Consider the following 21,841-nt stretch of genomic DNA (forward strand, 5'->3'; position numbering starts at 1 on the left):
AGGGACTCGTTTGAAGAAGTCAGACAAGGGTGAGGTTGTTAATGGGTTACAGCTGTGCCCCAAAATGTCACCAACAATTGTTACAATCAACTACATTTTGAATTACTTGATAGTGTCCCAAGTAGTCTGAACTTCATCCACGCTGCCTGAATTTCCTGGCATCACTAGCATTTTCATTTCATTCCTGTTCTTAGAGAGGCCTCCATTGCTCCATCTCTCTCTTGTATAATTTCAAGGTCATTACTTAAAATGTTCTCTGGCTACCAGCTCAGTGATGGTCTAAACATGTGATAAAACTGCTCCTCCAATCACCAGCAAGCAAATGCAGTGTGAAGGATCAGCTTTTACTGGCTTCAAGCTGTGAGGAGATCACAGATTGATTGCTTGGGCTGACACATGGATTGACACATACCATGACACGCAGTCATGATAAGGCTGTCCTCTTTGGCATTGCTTCTCACATTTTAATGTGTCCCCTGGAACAATGGTGAAATGTGGGTTCAGATCCTGTAGGTCTCTGTGGGGATCCGAGATTCTGCATTCTCACAAACTCCCAGGTGTTGCTCATGCTGATGGTTCACAATCCAGACTTTAAATCTATGAAGTCTTATGTTTAAATGTTTCAATTACAGCTTGAGAGAAATCCACCTGTGTTGTTTGTGATCCTGGGTTGTTCAGTTACTTATTCATCTTGTAGGACCTGTGCACTCTCATGCTTACGTCCTTACTTGGATGTAAATGAACAGAAACTCAATTATGACAAAATAAAGAATAATGCATTTTTTTCTGATACTCCCTTCATTTTTTATGACATCACAAAGTAAACTAGCTGGACTTACAGTTGAACTGCAATAAAAAAAAATATATATATATAGTATTTATTATATATATACACACTATATATACTATATATATGTATATATAGTGTATATATACGCTATATATATACACTATATATATAATATATATACATAGTATATATTTACATCATATATATGTAAATATATATATACACTATATATATATATAGTATTTTACTATTTGAAATCTATTTCACGTTTTGCCAAATTATACATACAGTACTTGGGAACATTTGATTAGAATGCCAGTGTTGAAGGAATAGTGTGTTGCAGGTTCAAGTCTATTACTTTCTTGTCTGGACTCAGTTTAGCCCTTCCTTCTGGCCCAAGGTTATTGCCCTCACAGTGCCATTGCTCTGCTCTGTGTGGGATACCTCTGGGACCAGCTCTGTGTCCCATTGTCCCTGTCTCCATGCCCCCCTACACAGAACACCTGGTACTTTAAAAAAAAAAAAAAAGGAAAAGAAATTTTCTAGGACATAAAAAGAAAATTTTATTGAAATAAATATATTATGTAGATTATGGTGTCAATCTGGTGGAATAAAATGAACTTCACAAAACAATAATTGTGACAACTATAACATGAAAGTTTTATAATGTTATGCTAAGTGATGTCACAATGCATTTTTATGTGCTTACAATATTAATATATAATGTAAGGAACAAATAATGAAAAGGAATAAGGGAAAATAAGACAGTAGGCTAGTCAAGATATAGATGATTTCATATTCCTATTTTACATTACAATTTTCAATAAATTATATATAAAAAGAAACCATCATGAGTAATATTTTACTATCATTAAACATCATTCTTGCTTCCCTCCACATACTTAATTATAAAGACACACTCTAGCTAGACTCCCTTTAGAGAAATTAAAGACAGATTTTGAAACATGTAATTAATTAAAAGAGTAAAGAAGTAGTTATAAATTATTAGAGGTTCATTGCATGAAGATTCATACAATAGGCCTTCCTTCCCCTGGCTGCCAGCACCTAGGACCCAGGCCTTCACTTCAGCCACAGTGGAGAAGCCAAGTCTCTTCAGTCTTCAGTTGTCTTTAGTTTTCAGTCTTTAGTCTTCCCTCTACTGGAGCCTTTAGTCTTTGCTCCAAGCCTACTTATGCAAATTAAACAGCTATTTTTCTTGGGTTAATTTGCATACTCACTCCTGATTGGCTGGTGGGCATCAAGGACTTATGGCCATTTGCATCTTTCTCTTTTATTAGTGTAATGTTTCATTTTTCTTTAAAATTTTATAAGATTTCCTAAAATTTGATGAAACTCACGGGGCCCTTAAAGAAGAGCTCTTGGCCTCTTCATTTTATTCTTTCCTCATCCAGACATTCAGTGACATGAGCAATAGGCTGATAGAAACTCCCCTGATCAAGTGAAGTGCAATAAAAATCCCATGTCTTTCAATCTGATTGGATAGTTGTTTTCCCACTGCAACTGCTTTCCTTTGGGCCACTGTACTGCTTTCTAATTTAAAATTACCTCTTATTTTCAACTTGTATAAAATCTCATTTAGTCTTTCTTCCTACAACTTTTAAATTTGAAAATGATGTTACTAGGTAAAACCAGCTAGATAAGGCCAGCTTAAATGTTTTGCATTTTTACCTGAGAAGTAAAATTTTTCTGTTTAGAAATTTGACAATGTGAGTCCTTGTTTTTATCACATTTCTTTATAAATGGTTTTGATCAAGTCTTACTACATGCAAAATACTGATGTAGTTGATGCAATTGTTCTTTCTATTGATCTTCTTATGCCTTGATCCAGGACATAATTTATTTCTTCAACATATCACTATTGAATTTAGAATGTACTAAATATTCTGGTGCAACAGAAATATAATTATTAGGAAATACAGATGAAGGACCTTGTTGGAAATTGTTTGAGCTACACTTTCATATCATAATCAGTTCTAATATTTCCTATGTTTTACTTCCTAAATGTGGCTTTCATTTGTCATTTATTTGAAGATTTATTATGATGAACTTAATAGTTATTACAATAAACAAGTATAGTGACAGTAGATCTCCACTGAAAATATCAATACTAGTAATACCTGTTCATAATTTTTCCAGACTGTTTACAAAATCCAGTAATCTCTTGATGGAGAGTTTAAGGATTTCTTTAGCAACCCTGTCATAATGCAATGCCTGCAAACTCCTGGTTGAACCATAAAGATGAAAGTAAGTCCAATCTTGATAAGCAGTTCATTCACATTTCCAGTTGTTGTGAATGTCACTAGTCGATGACTGAAGGAGCACTTGGTTCTCATTAAACTCTATCCTGCATGACACAGTGCGGAGCAGATAAGAAGGAACTGTGCTGCTCCTTGAGCTTGATGCCAGCTCCCCTGCTTCTCTTTTGTCTGGTCTGAAACTTTGAAATCTCAGTTAATGCTGCCTCCAACTATGTACAGTTTCAGTTGCCAGCCAAGTCTTAGCTTTCACAAAAGAACTGCTGGAGAAGTTCTGGCCCGGAGACAGCTACTGGGATAAAAGGCTCTTTTCACTACAAAAATGCCACCTCTTCCCTCTGCGTGGTATGCCCTAAAATGTAGCGACACAACCACTGGAAGCAAAGGTAGAAAGAGAAAATGGCTGAATTTGTGGTCGGAAATAGGAGGTTACATAAAGTTGGCCATACAATTGCAGTCACACTGGTAAATCAATATGTGTTGCCATGGAGAAATGGCTAAAAGAGGAAAAAGCAGATGGTGGTATTTGTGTTGGACACAAAGAAATAAAAGCCCCAAATTACCTTCCATGTAAAAGTTATGCAGAATTCAGCAATTCAGGAAAGAATGTTATATCTATACTTAGAAGGCTTATATGACCACTTTTACCACATCAATGAAGAAATAAACCATTACATTATCACTAATCATTTACTGAATTCCCAGGTCAGGAGTTCTCTCTCCCACTTCACTTGTCAAACCATTTCTCTTATTTCATTCAATTTGTATAAATACTTATGTTTTCTTTTATTTTTTATCTTTATTGATTAAGGTATTACATGTGTGTCTTTACCCCCCGACCCCCTCCCAGCTCCCTCATACCCTCACCTCCTGGTGTCTGTTTCCATTGGTTATGCTTATATGCATGCATGCATGTCCTTTAGTTTATCTCTCCCTCTTACCCCACCCTCCCCTACCTTCCCTCTGAGGTTTAATGGTCTGATTGATGCTTCTCTGTCTCTGGATCTGTTTTAGCTCTTCAGTTTATGTTATTCATTATATACCACAAATGAGTGAGATCATGTGATGTTTATTTATTTTTTTCTAACTGACTTATATCGCTTAGCATAATGCTCTCCAGTTCCATCCATGCTGTTGCAAATGGTAGGGGTTCTTTCCTTTTTACAGCAGTGTAATATTCCAATATGTAGATTTAGCACAGTTTTTTAATCCACTCATCTGCTGATGGGCACTTAGGCTGTTTCCAAATCCTAGCTATTGTAAATTGTGCTGCTATGAACATAGGGGTGCATATATCCTTTCTGATTGGTGTTTCTAGTTTTTTGGGATATATTCCTAGAAGTTGGATCACTGGGTCAAATGGGAGTTCCATTTTTAGTTTTTTGAGGAAACTCTATACTGTTCTCCACAGTGGCTGTACCAGTCTGCATTCCCACCAGCAATGCACAAGGGTTCCTTTTTCTCAGCATTCTCACCAGCACTTACCATTTGTTGATTTGTTCATTTTCTTTACAAAATCTATTGTGGTTTAAAATTGGATTGCCCATCAAATATATAAACAAACATATATACTGTGTGTGTGTGTGTGTGTGTATGTGTATCTGTATACATATATGTGTGTGTGTGTGTGTGTGTGTGTGTGTATTCTATCTCTAAAGAAGAGTAAATGTTGTTTGATAAATATTTAGTATACAGTCACAATGTGTAAAACACTGCTCTATTCCTTGTATGTATGCTACCTGATGAAAATGTAAGCTTACCTAGGTCCTGTATCATAAAACATCATTATTTTATGTCACAAACAGTTTTGCCCTCTAATGTTCTACATGATAAGAATTGAACATGCAGTATTTTTGCTATTTAATATAGCCTGTTCCATGAAGTTCTAAAAATGCATAGCTTAATTGGGAGAAAAAAAACACAGATTTTAATTACTAGAGTCTTCTTGTGTTTGTTTTATATTTTATGGTCATCGATTGCAGGTGTACGTAGCAGGGGAAATACAAAAAAATTTTCTAGCCCATCATCCTGCAGATGGAAGTCTTCTCTGTATCCTGTTGAATTTATTCATGTAAATTGTTGAATGTATTTCTAGAGCTACAGATGAGGAGGTAAATTTAAAAATAAGGCACAAAAGAGAATATGTCCAGAAAAGCACTTTATAAACTGTACATAAGTTTTCATGAAAGATTTAAGCATTTAGGAGTTCATCTAAACCTTCATGTGAAAAATTTGGATTCTGGAGGCCGACTGAGCTAGATTCTGATGCTGGTTCTAACACTATACTCACTAGCAGTGTTTCTTCAGTGTTCTATGTGTCTTTTAAACCCTACTTTTTTTTAAAATGGAATTTAACTAGCTACTATATGTAATGTCTACCACACAGTAGGTGATAAGCAAATATAAGCTACATATTCTTTCCCTAAATTTATAAGAAATAGAAACATATTTGTAAAAACATTAGTCTTTGTTTTTTACTTTAAAATATGAGGCCTCTGAAACATAGATAAAATCATCATAAATGTGTTCTTCTGTGATATTAACATAATTTTAGACTGCAATATTGAACAGTAAGTTTATTTACTGCACATAAAAATGTGAGAGAAAGCATTTTCCCTATAAAAATGTTTACAAATATCACCCAGCTGGAGTGGCTCAGGTTGAATAAGAGTTGTCCCATGCACCAAGAGGTCACTGGTTAGATTTCTGGGCAGGGCACATGTCCAGGTTTCAGTATTAACCTCCAATAAGGGGCATGCAGGAAGCAGACAATTGATGCTTCTCTCCCATCGATGCTTCTATCTCTCTCTCCCTCTCCCTTCCTCTCTAAAAAAATTAATAAAAACAAAATTTTTTAATGTACAAATATGGACCCTCACCAGAAGCAAGGGAGTGAGTGTGGCTGAGATAAAAGCTCAGGATGTGACAGTGTCTTTCTGCATGAACAGGGAAGCTGCAGCAGGACTCAGCATTAACACTTATTCAAACCACTAGAGGAAAGCCCAGCAGACAGATGGTATGGTAGCTTCTGTGTTATGCAGTCTGTTTGCACATTTATAATCTAAAAGCCTGGAAACTAAAAGGCCGAGAGAGCTTCATTGGTCCTTTGAGAAACAGGTCAGTGTCCAAAAAGTATGAGCCTGATTTAAAAGTGGTTAATTCAGTTTATCCCCTGAAACCCTGGTGATTAGAGACACTCATATCAAACTGATGAAGACCATTTCACCAAATTAAGTCAGAGCCACTGGTTAGTGATACCTGAAGAAGAAAATAAAGGGCAAGTTTACACTAAAAACACCTCAGTTGTCTTCTAAAATGTTTGCTGTTCCTAGGATCGGAGTCATGTTCCAGTGTCAGTGGTTGGCTGCATTAGCAGCATCCTTCCCAGGACAGGGACAGCATCAGGCTACTCATGCATCTGCTACATAGTGGACTTAGGGTAGCAAGACAAAAGCATAAAGAACCATCAAAAGAAAAAAATCAGCTTTAACATCAGCCCAGCCGGCGTGGCTCAATGGTTGACCAGTGAACCAGGAGGTCATAGTTCGATTCTTGTTCAGGGCACATGCTCGATTTCCAGTGTGGGTGTGCAGGAGGCAGTCGATCAATGATTCTCTCTCATCATTGATGTTTCTATTTCTCTCTCCTCCCTTCTCCTCTGAAATAAATATAAATATATATTAAAAAAGAAAAATAACCTTCAACAACATCAGCTGTTTATTAAGTGTGCATTGTAAATTCTGATTTTCATATATGCTTCTCTGTAGCATTAATATTTTGACATGTCAAGTTTTTGGTCTATATTATTTTTTAAAGGAGAAACATTTCATTTCTTTCCCAAATGAAAAAAGAAAAATCTAGTTCTTGCTGAATATGTATACTTTAAAGGGATTCTTTAAAGAAGGCATTCTTGCAGGTGGTCTCAACAACAAATAAAAAATAAGGAAATGTTTGGTCCATAACTCTCTCTTCCGTCTTCTCATGCTGGGCTACTATTAATTCAAACCTCCATGGGAGTCTTAAATGCCATGGCAGGCGTGTTCCCGCCAGCTGTTTGGGGAATTGTATAGGTCACCCTGCCTAGGGGTTCAACTTTAGTGTTCTTGGCTCCCATATGGCTCCACTGGAGGGATGAAATTCAATCTTCAATCACTGTTCTGTAACAAATTGCTACTTTGGGCTTTTGCGAATATAGTTGCCTTATTCCTGGCTGGAGCTATTCGAGGAAGGGAGGTGCATTTTTTAAGATTGCCTTCTGCGTGGCAAAGTTGGAGAAGTTGGGTTGTGGGATCATTTCTGGCAGGGGAAGGAGACTTAGGAGGTAAATCCTATGACGAAACCACCCTGGTTAGAGTCCAAGGGGCACACTCAAACAAATATTAACAGATTATTTTTTCTGCCTAATTTTGTGAAATTCTTCCCCAGAGTAATATTGGTTTAGGATGAAAGAAAGAATGAAAGTATTTACCCCCTTGTTTCTTCTTAGCCTGGTCTTTTTAATGTCAGCATGGGCATCTGCGATGCTGGAAAACAAGTGTGAAAACCCCCTCTTGACAAGACCTGTTGGTAAATTCTAAGTTTCTTAAAAAAAAAAAAAAAGTGTATTGCCAAAGGAAATATTCTTAAAGTTTACTTAATTATGAGAATCTAATTCCCCCTAATTAAGTCCACAGCTTGAAACTTTGCCTATTGAGTTAAGCTGAGTTGATATAAGAGTAATGATTAAAATAATCCCTTACAGTGAGTAAACTACACTTTATTACTTTATTTTCAATCAGCTTTAGGTTTCCCAACAGCATATTTTGTGCCCAGTTCTTATCTATTATTTCAATTATTCTCATTATATTTGGTTTAACCTAAATTGAAAAGCACTTGACATTTTGTGTACGTATTAACAGACAGAGAGGAGAGGGGCTCCTCCCTTGTGTTGAGCTCTGCAGGGAAGTTCACAGCTCCTTGCTTTGAGGCATTATCAAGGAGCAAAGTCCACAGGTGTCCAGATGAGGTTTTATTTTATTTTTTAAGGAAAGGAAAGTCCACAATTGGAATATAGAATCTGATGCTGTGTTAGATCTTCTATAAGGAATTCCAACAAATTAGCTTCAAACCTCCTCAATTTCAACAATTGGAACAGTATGGGCCCAGCGGGTTTTCTTTGGACAGAATTTAGGCACAGAGCATTCAGCCTCTCCCAACCTGTGTTCGGTATACTTTGTATGGTCAAATTGCTGCAGAAGACTGAAGAAAACCAAGGACGCTTCTGAGGAAGCAGGAGGGACAGTGTTTAATATGCCACTGACTCAGGGAACAGCCTTCCAAATCTGAGTGAAGGAACACGCATGGGGCCCTCTCTTATATCCCCCTCCCTGTGATCTTAGTCCCACAAACATGAATTATGCTTCCGGTCCTTTTCTCAGGCCTTGCAAGAAGGCCCCTAGGTGTTGAGGATCTCCAAGCTATATCTGATGGCCTGGCCTGGTGCCAGCGTTAATAACCCTCCCTCCCGGGCAGTGCACTGTTCACAGTAACAGATTCTGCAAGACCAGTATCTGGGAAGGAGAGAGGGACTTAATTATAGGTTATCAAGAATGTACTCTGAGCTTGCTGGCTTGGATTTGGGTCACTAGCCCCGAACATCAGGGTTACCTTAGCCCTGTTAGCATTCTCAAAACGATACTTTCCTCTTTGTTCCATAACCTTAACGAAGATTTCTATGCCTTCAACAGAAAGCTGCAATTCAATAAGCATCGTTTACATTATAATAAGTGTGGCATATATTTCATGCAGCCCCTAGTATGGGGGCTAGGATTACATTTCTCTGACACTTAGGGAGAATGTCCCAATGATTTCCTCATATTGGCACCCCATTTTAATTTTCATGCTATCTTTGAAACATGCTTTCTTTGCACCTCTGATTTGTCTTTTGTTTTCGTCACTTCCTCCCTTTCTCCCTTCTTCCCTTCCATTTTGTTAGGATTTTGATTGCCTTTATTTTTTTAACTTGTTAGGAAAAGAAACATGAACTTATAAGCTTCCGGGTTCTTATCTACTTACGTTTCATTTAGAAATGTTTCCATTGTCTTTAAGTCAGTGCTTCCTGTTTTAAAGTGGTGACTGGTTGGTTTTGCTTTCTCTGGGATGTCTAGGTCCCTTCAAAGTTTTCTGAATTTTCTACTTTTATTTAAACCTCAAGCTCTTCAAACGTCTCGTTCCTTCTCTTCTTTGCTATGGCATCTGTGCAGAAATCCTCTTTGAGCCCCTCCATTCTCCTGCTTCCTCCAGACAGGTGGCTTTCTATTTGGGGTGCATTACACTTTTGACCGCTTCCTCTCGCTGCTCTCCTGAATTGGATCCACTGTTTTGTGGATGCCATATTCAGTGGTGTGCAGGTAGACATTTAACAATAGTCTCCCATAGCAAATAAACAAAACCCTTATTTTTAGCCTTTCTCAGCATTCGTAGTAAATAGCCCCATCATGGCCGATGTCCAGTTCCCAACTTGAGGCCACTGGCCTTAAAGTTGGGAAGAGATGCATATAATCCATGTTCCCATGCCTGCACCAGCAGGCAGCATCAGCATCATCTGTAAGGACTGTTTTGACACAGAGATTTCTAAAAGATGTTCATACTTTTTCTGAGTTAACAAAGCAAACAGGATATCATTTCATTTAACTTGGTGGCTCTGGGCCATTATTATTAATGTCAAGCTCTGAGGCAAAAAGGGATGTCTTTTTAGAGTTGTAATATTCAAAGAGGAGATAGTTGCCTGTAAATGAAATACCTAAATAGCTTAACATGAAAATTAGATTAAACATTAAATAGCCCTGACCGGGTGGCTCAGTGGGTTGCAGTGTCCTCCTGTACTCCAAAAGGTTGTGGGTTCAATCCCTGGGCAGGGCACATCAAGGAGGCAACCAATGGATGTTTCTTTCTCACATGGATGTTTCTTTCTCTCTCTCTCTCTCTCTCTCTCTCTCTCTCTCTCTCTCTCTCTCTCTCTCCTAAACTCTCTCTAAAATCAATAAAAACATATGCTCAGTTGAGGGTTAAAAAATTAAGTAAAAATTGCAGTTCTACAGTATTTGTTTATTTTTGGTGGGCTTTTTGTTATCATTAGTTGACTTTTTAAGATACAATATTCAAATCTAGTTAAAGATTTGTATAGTTTTATAGCTGAGTCTTGCCTGACCCTTGATATTATCCTCCCTTTGATTTTCTTAATAGCCTTGTGTTTATGCCCTTATTTCAAGCCACCATAGTCCACTTTTAAGTGTTATCAGGTAACAAATATTAATAGAGATATAGTGTCCTCAATAAAAAATGAGTATTTTTCCAATAAATGATGTTAATTTGGCCTCTCTTTCATCATGCCTATTTCCTTTAACATCATAAAAAGAGAATGCTATCCATGCATTTTCTGACAGAAAAAAAAAGATTTTTTCCTCTGTTTGAAAAGTTCACTTTAAAGGTTTTTGTGATGCATGACAGCTTAAAATGCAGTTGCTTTTCAAAATGAATTGCCTGCAGCTGCTCTTTTGGATTTCTTTATTTTTTTTCTCTGAACACATCCATCCTGTTTGGACATTAAAAAAAGAACAAAACAGCGTATTTACATCACTGATGGGCCAATAAATGAAATAGTGCATTTTAAGGCAAGATTCCTGTGAACTAATTAGAGTCATAGCTGAGACAATCCAGGGATTGAAAATACAGTGGATGTTGTTGCTTATCCAGCTGATTGTGTTTTTTAGCCATTTCTGTGCATCTTCCCATTTGTGAGTGCAGGGCATGATGACAAATCTCTTGAAGAGCAGGAAATATCCATGAAATGAATGTGGTTCTGGCTGGTTGTCTGTAGGCATTTGCTCTTTTCTCACCCACAGCTTACTGAAGGTGAATCTTAACCTAGGTAGATTCAGCTTACTGGACAGTGGACATTTCTTTATGTCCAAGGTAATTAAAGCTATTCAGGCACACACCTGCCACATAACTAGAAAAATACCTAGGGTGCCATTTTCACTTCAATCTGCAGTTTCTAGTGCCATAACTGTGGCTAATAGTTGGATCACTTTATTAGAATTGCTATTTTATCAAAGTCAATCTAGAAAAATGCCTAAAATGTATGAGATTAATGTCCAAATACAGCAGGTAGAATTATCACATTTTTAGATATAGAATACAATAAATATCATGTGTACATGATAATGACATCGTTGGCATTCACTGGACTATACAAAATTCATCTCTGACATCATAAATGCTTTAAGTGTATCTTTGAAATACATTTTAGAATTATTTAAAATTTAGTTGTGTATCATCTATAATAATAAAAGCATAATATGCTAATTAGATCAGATCTGGAGGAACCTGGGGCTAAAAGGGAAGCCCAAGTCCTGAGTGCCTGTCAGGGGCCAGAGGGGGAAGCCCAGGTCCTGGGTGCCCGCCAGCGGCTGGAGGGAAGCCTGGGTCTCGGGTGCCAGAGGGAAGCCAGTGCCAACAGCTAGGGGAAGGAAGGCCTACTCTTGCACGAACTTTATGCATCTGGCCTCTAGTGCAAATATAATAAATGATGGCATGTCTAAAATTGTTATGGCCCTATCATTTTTATTTCAAAAGAATTTTACCTAATCAAGGTGAATTTTCATGCAGTAGGTGTATGATCTCAATAAAATATGATTCAAAGGGACTTTTTAATTCTAGTTTTACATGAGGGCATTGAGCCCAGAGTAAGTAAACAAGTAAGCTTCATTGTGAAAAAGTGGTTAGTCATTAACATCAATGATAGTCTAATGAAAGAAAAAAAAAACCCAGAATATTTGATCATTTATGTTTCACAGAGGAAGCAAGGTATGGTAGGAGGGTTGTTTTTCCAAAAACAATACTAGTTTTAGTATTGCCAGTCTGGCAATATGTTATATGTTCCAAATATGTTATAGTAAGCCAACCATTTTACTAAAACTAATGATAAATTGCTATCATAAAATATAGTGTCATAAAATATCTGTCTAGCTTTTCTACCATAGAAAATGATTTAGGGAGGATAGCTCTCCAGATAGGTTTAAAATCCATTTATATTTGAAATCATATTGCTCAAAGTTATATTAGTATGTTTTCTGAGAAAAGCCATAAAAAACAGTGTATGAAATAGGTATCACAACTTCAGTGATAATAATGTCCATTAGTGTGATTAAAAAAGAATATGCAGACTTCTCTGCCATGAAATAAAGATTAAAATGTATGATTATGGCCCTGACCGGGTGGCTCAGTTGGTTGGAGCGTGGTCCTATACACCAAAAAGTTTACAGCTTCCATTCTTGGTCAGGGAACATACTCAGGTTGCTGGTTTGATCCCCCATCGGGGTGCATATAGGAAGCAATTGATGTTCCTCTCTCTCTTTTTCTCAAATCAGTTTGTTTGTTTTTAAAGTATCCTCAGGTGAGAATTTTTTTAAAAAAAGGTATGATTGTGCTTGGGTTAAACGCTAATGGACTCTCTTTGCTTTGTTTCAGATCTCCGCATTAGAGAGGCAGATCTTTGATTTCCTTGGCTTCCAGTGGGCACCTATTCTTGGAAATTTTCTACATATAATAGTTGTCATATTGGGTTTGTTTGGAACCATTCAGTACAGACCTCGATATATTGTGGTGGTAAGTCTTATTTTTGCCATTTCTCTTTGTATAAATACTACAAAATTTCTCTGGGAAGATGAATAAAGTCATTTAAGTTGTTCCTTCTACTTAGAGGTGGCACTGCTGTTCTGGCTGTCACACTCTGAGTTCTGTTGAGATGATTATCTGTGGAAAGGAGGCAGCGAATGTTTACAATGAGAGCAAAGCAACATGACTATAAATGTGAGACTCACAGCGTAACTAAATTCAAGTATCACAAGGAATTTTTTTAAATATAAAATCGGGTTTGGGTAGAATAAGAGGTCTGTGGAGTTCTTGATGTCATTCTAAGATGTAAATATACACTAACTGTCATTTCAATTGACATGTGTCACCCTATAAAGCTATCCTACCTAGCCATAACTGTTTGCCAACTGTAAATAATAACATAATATAATTGATGTAGGCCATTAAAATGCACATACTAAAGGCCATTTAGTACTCACCTCTAATGTATTTTATATGGTATATTATTGACCATTTCTCCATTTGCTTAAGATTAATGTGGAACATGAATCCATACTCCAAACTATGCCAAACAGGGTCATCGTACTCTCTATCACAGTACAATTTAATAAGGTGTATGTTGTGGTCCACAATAAAATGGAAGTGATTCATAGTAGTTATGAATAACTTTATAGTTTTCTATAAAAATAAGGTAATATTTTAGGCTACAGATATAAGAAGCCTGTAAGAAATAACAGGCATAGATAAGAAATTGTAAATAGAAGTGGCATACTCTGAAATGCTTATTGACCCTGAATTAATTGACCATATTCAGTAGAATTACTAAATATTTTTTATAACTTAGTTACATTACCTCAGTAGAAGAAACCTTAGACTTAAAAATAAGTCATCTTTCAATCTTGGTATAATCCAGTAATATCTATAAAAAAGAATGAAGTCATACAATTTTCTGTAAATGCATTAATTTTCTACTTTGAATTTCAAAATTGAATTTTTGGTGAAGGTCAGGGGCTCACAGACAGACCCTGCCCTGGGGTGCAAGGCATGATTGAAGTCACTCAGCTGGTTGTGGGGGCTACAGAGTTCCTGCTTCAGATTTCTCTGGAAGCAGGCCTCTGCTGAGCCATGATGGAACGTACTAGAAAGCTGTTCCATGGAGTTGGATTTGCAGTATAAGATGCTTTCATATGCATAATATCAAACAATTATTGATTTAACATTCTAGTTTGTTGCTGTGAACACAGAGCACCTTTACTCGTTATGAACTTCTTATTTTATGGCATTGATGGCTTGCTGAAGCACATGCCAGATGGCTAGAAAACCAATGGTTTCCATGGAATAAAGTTGTTGGTGTACATCAGTGTGACATTAACTGGCCTATTGCTTTCACCTGTAACCATTAGTTCTACACACTCTTCACATAGCCACTGTGTTAGTTGAGGCATTGGCCTTCTCTCTCCTGCATATGGACCCCTCCCTTGCTTCCAGCGCTCCTCCTTTCCAAGGTGTTCTCAGCACTTTTCCTGAAGTAGTTGTTTAAAAGCCTACACTACTTCTCAGCAAGATAAAATATAAGAACAGGCCAAAGCCAGTTTGGCTCAGTGGTAGAGCGTTGGTCTGCGGACTGAAAGGTCCCAGGTTCGATTCTGGTCAAGGGCATGTACCTTGGTTGCGGGCACATCCCTGGTAGGGGGTGTGCAAGAGGCAGCTGGTCGATGTTTCTCTCTCATCGACGTTTCTAGCTCTCTATCTCTCTCCCTTTCTCTCTGTTAAAAATCAATAAAATATATTTTAAATATATATATATAAATATTCCTTGCTGACCAACCTGACCAAACTCAGGTCTCACAGTCAGTTTTTCCTTTTTTCCTCTTCCTTCCTTCGATCCACCTTTCCCATTTATCTCCCTCCCTTCCTTCATCTTTTCTTTTTTTCTTAACTTCCCATTCAAACCTTATTTATTGGGTTTCTGATGAGTGTTTGGCATTGCATTGGGTGTAGACTACACAGACACAACTATTCTCTGTTCTCCTGAGTACTTACAGTCTAGTGAAGGGAAGTGGGCCTTTATGAAGAAATCATCCACATACATGCTACATTAGAACTGTGACAAGGAACACATGTATCATGAGATGCACACTTGAACATCCATCTGCAGAAGTAAATGCGGAGTTAGTATGAGTTCACCAAGAAAGAAGGGACTGGAGGTAGTTCCGGGCAGGAATGACTACAGGGCACGTAGTGGGATGTCAATAGCACTAGTTCCCATTCACTCCTTAAGCCTTTATTGAGAACCTACTGTGATAGGTTGGACAAATAGAAAAGAATGTAAATGACAGTGTCCCTGCTCTCTAGAAACTCATTAAATAAGCAGTGGGGAAGCACAGGTGCAAGGAGAATGAGAATGCAATGGGCAGAGGCCAGGGCAGAGCATGAGCCAGCCTCAGAGACATGAAAGAGCAGAGAGTCTGACCCTCCACTCCTGCCTGAGCTCCAACCTCTCACTCATGAAGCCATGCCTAGTGTTTGTGCCCAGCTCTAGCATCATGTTCTCCATCACATGCACACTTCTTTCCACACACTACTCATGCCAGCCACACTGAATGATTTGTTTCCCTAAGACCATATGCTGTTTGCCTCTTCCATTTGCACACACCTGGAATGCCCTATGCTCCTTACCCACTTGGGAAGTGGGTAATAATCCTTCAACTGAATGTCACCTCTTAAGAGTCTGTCCTGATCACCCCCACATGAGACAAGTGCCACTTCCCCTCTGCTCTTTTAGATCCTGCAGGCTCTTTCTATCCTAGCACTCTACACTGTCACCATCCTTGCCTCTGGCCACCTCACCCCATCAACAGTGTTCTCCTGGCAGCCGGAACATGCCTATTCACTGCTGTATTCTAGGTCTGTCCCATGATGCTTAATACTTGATTGAATAAGTAACAAGTACATTAAAGGTTGTTGGATGACATTATTTTGCAAAATGAACTAGAAAAGGATATCTAACTTCAGAACATGTCTGAGTTCAACAAGAAAATCTCACCTTACTCCCTTGCTTAGCACATTCTCAACTTGAGGATTCACATGAAAAATAGTATATGCTACTCTGCCTGCACCTAAGTTGAGCTGACTTACTCCTCAACTTAACCTTTTTCTAAGCATGATAATGCCTTCGGCTCCTGCCACTGTAATTAAGGGGGTCCCACAGCAAAGACTATCAGAAAAATTCACCCAAATTACAAATTGAAAGAGTAGAATTCCCCTTGGATACCATCACTGCTGAAAAGGTAGAATTTGCTGTTTATTTTTAGAACACAAAAGAATGTTGCTATATGGCACTCTTTTACTGACTAAACTTTATTTTAGCTACAGTGCAAGGGAGGCTATCTGTAGTAGGGAATACAAGTTTAGTTGAAGAACTTGAACTCACTTTTCGTGTTTCTTTAGCTCAAGACAAAATGGAGCTGAGTGTGGGTTGTGAAATCCTAAGTTAGCAATTTTTTTTATTTTTTTAAATATATTTTATTGCTTTTTTACAGAGAGGAAGAGAGAGGGACAGAGAGTCAGAAACATTGATGAGAGAGAATCATCAATCAGCTGCCTCTTGCACACCCCACACTGGGAATGTGCCCGCAACCAAGGTACATGCCCTTGACTGGAATCGAACCCAGGACCCTTTAGTCCCCAGGCCGAGGCTCTATCCACTGAGTCAAACAGGTTTTGGCCTAATTTAGCAATTTTAAAGTACTGTTCCAAAATCAGCTATTTACCTCTCTTTACTCCTATGTCACATATTTGAAAATCTTACTTATGAATTCAGATATGAGATTCTGCCCTAGAATTATTTGGATCATAAATCTGTGTGAAGGATGGCAATTACTTTAATTTGAATTGTTATATAGAAAAAAATTTGCTTTGTCATCATACATCTCCTTCCTGAGCTACTGCTCAACACAAGTTAAAAAAGTTAGGTTTCCATTTAATTGGTGCCAGATTTAAGTCCTCCTCCACCAGTTACTGGCTGTGAAGAATTGGCCCATTTATTTGCTTTCTTTATACTATAGTTTATTTGTAAAAACCTGACTCATAGTTGTTTATAAGAATTATAATAATGTTTGTGACTTGCTTAGCGTAGCCCAACAGAGTAAGTGCTTAGTAAGTAATTGAACTGTTCAATGTTTAATGTCTTCTTTTTTCCCCCCTAAGCTATTGTACATGTTTTATCTAATTGATACACATATGAATGAATGAATGGGCTTTCTGGTAATTGGAAAACAAACAAACTCAGCAAGTAAAAATAAATCATGTTATAGACTAATTGCTCAATGAGGATGAAATAGAATGCAAACATTTTAAAGTTCATTTCAATTAAAAATATAAAAATATATAAACGGGAAATATTCACAGAGCACATAGGACACATGAAGTTTAGAAAAACCTTTATGGTCTTTGTCCATGTAAATTAGAACTTAAACTATGTGTACTAAACTTAAGCAAAGAAGGATAAAAAAAAATAAGTATATCAAAGATAATCATACAGTGTTTTGGTTTTTTGCATTTTGTTTTGTTTTTTACATTGGTAAGTTGTCTTCTGTATTGCAAGTGTACTAGTATCTAGATATATAAGCATGTAGGCATGCTTCATGATAACCAAAGAGCATTTGTTAAAAATGGAGTCTTATCTCTTTCTCTATTCTTCTTTGAATTGAATTATAAATAAAATAGTCCACATCAAAACGAAGACATATTTTGTCCTACCACTTCTTGCGTAGGTAAATATTTATGGATGTATTTGTATTGCTAGAGATGTCTTTCCCTTTATCTCCATGTAAAGACTTGTGTCTCAGGTGCACATTGAGATATGCAGTTTTCATATCATTACAATCCAGAATTCAAACATACAAACAATCTTTGTATCAGAAGAAAGAAACTTACATTATTGCTTTAAAAAATGTTCGTATCATACATGACACATTAATCACAAAATACAAAAGAAACCATCTTTCCATAAACATTGCCAGTTATACAGTATATAAGATGAAATGTATTTTTGGTAAACTAGTGATTTGGTGAATTGGTCACAATAAATTGTAAAATTTGATGAAGTGTTAACTCTCAAACTAATCTATAGTCCTTTTCTTAAGATCTTTTAAAATAAAGTCTATCCTGTAATCCTGACTCATCCCAGCTCCAGAGTCAAACTGTTTGAGTTTCTATCTTAACAATAGCACTAAGTTGTCAAATTATTCCCTCACTTCCTTGGTTGTCATGTGATGACTGACTGAATTAATCAATGTGAAGTGCTGAGCACAGTATCAGTAACATAGAAAGCAGCAGAGTACTCACTCTTGTTATTAAGAATTTAGCAGCTGAGAGTGGGAGTCTGCTCAGCCTGGGAATTTTCTCTATGAAGTTCAGAAGTGACCTCAGCAGTCCACCTGGTGAGGGGCCCCGAATGCACTTCAATCACTACACTTGTGCTCTGGTTTTTAAGTAGATTTGTTCTGTAATTCAGATGTTATAACTGTTACGAGTAGATTGACTTTCCTAAAAAGTGTACTTACGAGTTGGCTTTGCAATCCTAAAAATGAAAACCCATATGGTTTTGCAGTGAATCCCGTTCATTTCCTCTGCTAGTTTTGCTTCAGTTTATGTCCTTTCCTTAACCTTTATCACCAGCTTTATTCTCATTACTGAGTGGTCTGCAGTCTCTCTCATTCTAATATACTCATAATTAGATTTATTTAGGATGAAAAATATCAGATACCAGATGTAATCTTATTAGCAACAGCTTTAAAATGTATTGTTGTTATTGTGACTTGGCCAGTTTGCAAAAGGTATACATTGCAGATGTAGTTTAGCTATTTTCAATATTCTTGGGAATATTTTGTGATTCAAAAATGTATGTTTCAATGCATTTGGCCTATTTTTTAAAACTAAATTCACTCATATTAAAAGTTATTACTAACAGAAGATATCAGCAGAGCATCAATGAACCTGCAAATACTAAAATCCTTAATATATTTTAACTTACTTTAACTTTTTAATATATTTTACAGCTTTTCTAAATTTCCACTCATTTTGAAGTTATTATAATTGCATTATGTAATTGCATTATTTAAAAAAAACACAAATAAGCAAAACCTATTCTCAAAAAGAAAAAAAAAAGATAATGAGTTATCTAATGTAACCAATTATAAGACTACCCAAGTATATTGGATTATTTTGAAAGCCTTTTGAAAGTCATAAATAACAGAAAGACATAAAGTGTAAATTAAATTTTGTAAACAACTAAAAGCTTCTGATAAGATTTCTATAGGAACATGGCTATTTTATACAGGGTTTAAAATTTATATTATTTGACACAGAATAGACTAAGCTAATAAAAGGATTTCATTATTTATTTTAATTTGACAATAGCATGTGATGGTTATAATCATTGATAGAAACCAATAATTTAATTACTATGCCTTTTTAAGAAATTAAGAATTCATAGATTTTTGTCGTAAAATAAAATGAATGAGAAAACCATTGTATCTGATCTCTTAATTATGTTCCCATGGCAAGCACCAATTCTCAGCCATCCAAGCTGTTCTATATATCAGTTTTCTGGGCCTCAGTCTCTCCATCTACATAAGAAAATAGCTGGATGAATTGAGCCCTTAGACCTCCTCCATTAATTCAGACTGATTAATAGTCTTGAGGAAGGCATTTTCTAATATATACTACATTAACAAAACCAATTAATCAGTAAGGCTAGCATAATTTGTTCAATGTCATTGGAAGGTATTTTTCCGTTATGGAAATCTATTGTTCATGTGCTTATTTTAAATCCTATTTATTATTTCTATACTTTTAAAGATATTTTACACTATCATGTAATGCTACAATTATATTAGAGGCACACATTTTACTCTTAATAAAGTAGTATAATAGATGATGGTTTGTTAATTTTACTCCACACATCTATTTTCAGACATGATCTTCATTTAGGAAGACAGAAGTAATATTAGTCCATTTAGGAAGATGGACTAAAACATTCTAAAACTTGACAATTTAATATTATAACTAAAAAATTGATAATTAGGTAGATAGCCACCCAAGATTCATATAACTGCATTCCCCGGAAAAACTAATATTCAGAAAACAGAAATCAAGTCAGCACTTGTATTTAACCTGCATCTGCAAGCCAGCAATGCACTTTAAAAATAAATATAGCTTTATTGGCGTCTGCTGAAGGGGGTGGAAACTATTGGATTTTTAATTTCTACAGATCTTAGGAGACCTCATAAGGAGCACTCTTCTGAGCACACCCTGTCTCTTCCCAGAAGACTTAGGCTTATTGACATTTTGTTATTGATTGATTTCGTCTACATGCCTTTCATCTCCACATTTTTCTTCTCTTTCTCCCCACCCCTCCTCCTTTCTCTCCAGTATACAGTATGGACTGCCCTCTGGGTCACCTGGAATGTGTTCATTATCTGCTTTTATTTGGAAGTAGGTGGGCTCTCTAAGGTAAGTCTATCGTGCTTTTAAAATACACTTTGAAAAGTGTACACTAATAAATAATTATGATGACTATGTGTTATTAGGTATGCAGAGTGACCTAAGTAACATTACAAATGGAACAGTAATAAAAAATGAGTTCGGATACCGTTCAGGAAGAAATGATCTTGGGAGGGTTTCACGTAATGGAACTCCAAAGCAATGGCCTTGTGGCTCCGTTGGGTCAGCCGTGGTGGAACTCAAATTCCAGTGAGTCATGTCCACTTTAAAAAGGCCTAATGTACCACATGCTTTCACTCACGTATGATATTTAATGAGCAAACTGAACTACCCAGCAAAATAGACACAGACCCATAGTTAGAGAGTAGGCAGACAGCTCTGATGGGAGGGGGAGGTGTGTTGGGGGAATGAAGGAATTAAGAAGAAAAAGAGAGAACTAATGGACATGGAGTGTGGTGATTGGTGGAAGGTAAGTGGGAAGGTGAAAGAGGGCATAGAGGGACAAATGGTGATGGGGAAAATACAATAAGTGAAAAGACTGAATGTCACAATTACCACAGGACCAAATGTTAAGTGAAAAAAATGGCTCTGCATATTCTTGTTTTAAACTGGGAAAATAAATAAGATGCTAATGTAACAAATATGAATAGCAAGGTTCTTTCTTTGCTTGTATACTAATCCTAAAAAGTTAAATTAAAAAAAAAGTGCTTGACAATGAATGAAATCCATAGACATTTAAGTGGAACATACATTTAACTAACAGTTAAGTACATCAGTGCGGTGATCCCAATTTTGGAATCCCAATCTGACAGAGGAGGTATCTTAATAAGACATGATACAGATATTATTTCTAGGTCTAGTATCATCAGACCACATGATTTTCATATGACTCTGCATTGTCTTTCAACTGCCACCCAAATGTCAAAGCATGTTAGGTTAAGTTTCTAGGTGCGCTTCTTAAACATGTTTCTCACAAACCAGCACAATTTTCTCTTGTAGAAACTGTAGAGAAGAAACTCGACAGTATAATTACAAAAAAATAATAAAGCTGTAATTATATTTTTTAGATTTTTTTCACTGTCAACTATATTTGGGCTAACATAAGCTATTGCTTTATGATAGTCCTCAAATTTTCTAAGCAACCTAAGGTTCATCCACTAGCATTCATATTTTGATCTTAGGAAATCTGCCTTGACCAACACAGAGGCCTTTAAAATCATTAGGCTCCGTTGAAGTTCGTATGATAACGAAGAATTTTTGATTGAGCCAAGCAGCAAAAATCCCTAAAGGATTTCCTGCAGAACCTCCAAAGGTGGCTATCCTTTGTTCCACATTATCATAACTTTATAATTAGAACTTGTCATCATCTTCTCACATTGGCAAATGTACCAGGAATCAGAAATGGCATTTCTAATTCTGAGTTCATACAAATTCTCTAATAACTCCCTTTAATATTTATGCTATTAATCACATTTCACCACTAATTTCTAAGACAGAAAACAAAACCACTTAAATCAGTGCCCAGTTATCTTCTGTAACATGCAGATTAGAAAGCAATTTTAAAATGCAAATCTTGTGAATAACATAATTAGGAATAATAAGTTAAGCATAACATTTTTCAACACATAGC

General features: G+C 36.5%; 1 protein-coding gene across 2 annotated transcripts in view; it reads left to right on the forward strand.

Annotated features, from left to right (window-relative positions):
* NKAIN3 (sodium/potassium transporting ATPase interacting 3) overlaps positions 1 to 21,841 on the forward strand; it is a 405,119-nt gene that overhangs the window by 199,115 nt on the left and 184,163 nt on the right. For both annotated transcript variants that reach the window (XM_036437007.2, XM_036437008.2), the window contains exons 2-3: positions 12,577 to 12,714; positions 20,140 to 20,220. In XM_036437007.2, coding sequence (XP_036292900.1) covers positions 12,577 to 12,714; positions 20,140 to 20,220 — 219 coding nt within the window. The remainder of the gene's footprint in view (positions 1 to 12,576; positions 12,715 to 20,139; positions 20,221 to 21,841) is intronic.

Source organism: Pipistrellus kuhlii, unplaced genomic scaffold (genome assembly GCF_014108245.1).
Source record: "Pipistrellus kuhlii isolate mPipKuh1 unplaced genomic scaffold, mPipKuh1.p scaffold_m20_p_14, whole genome shotgun sequence".
NCBI lineage: Eukaryota > Metazoa > Chordata > Mammalia > Chiroptera > Vespertilionidae > Pipistrellus > Pipistrellus kuhlii.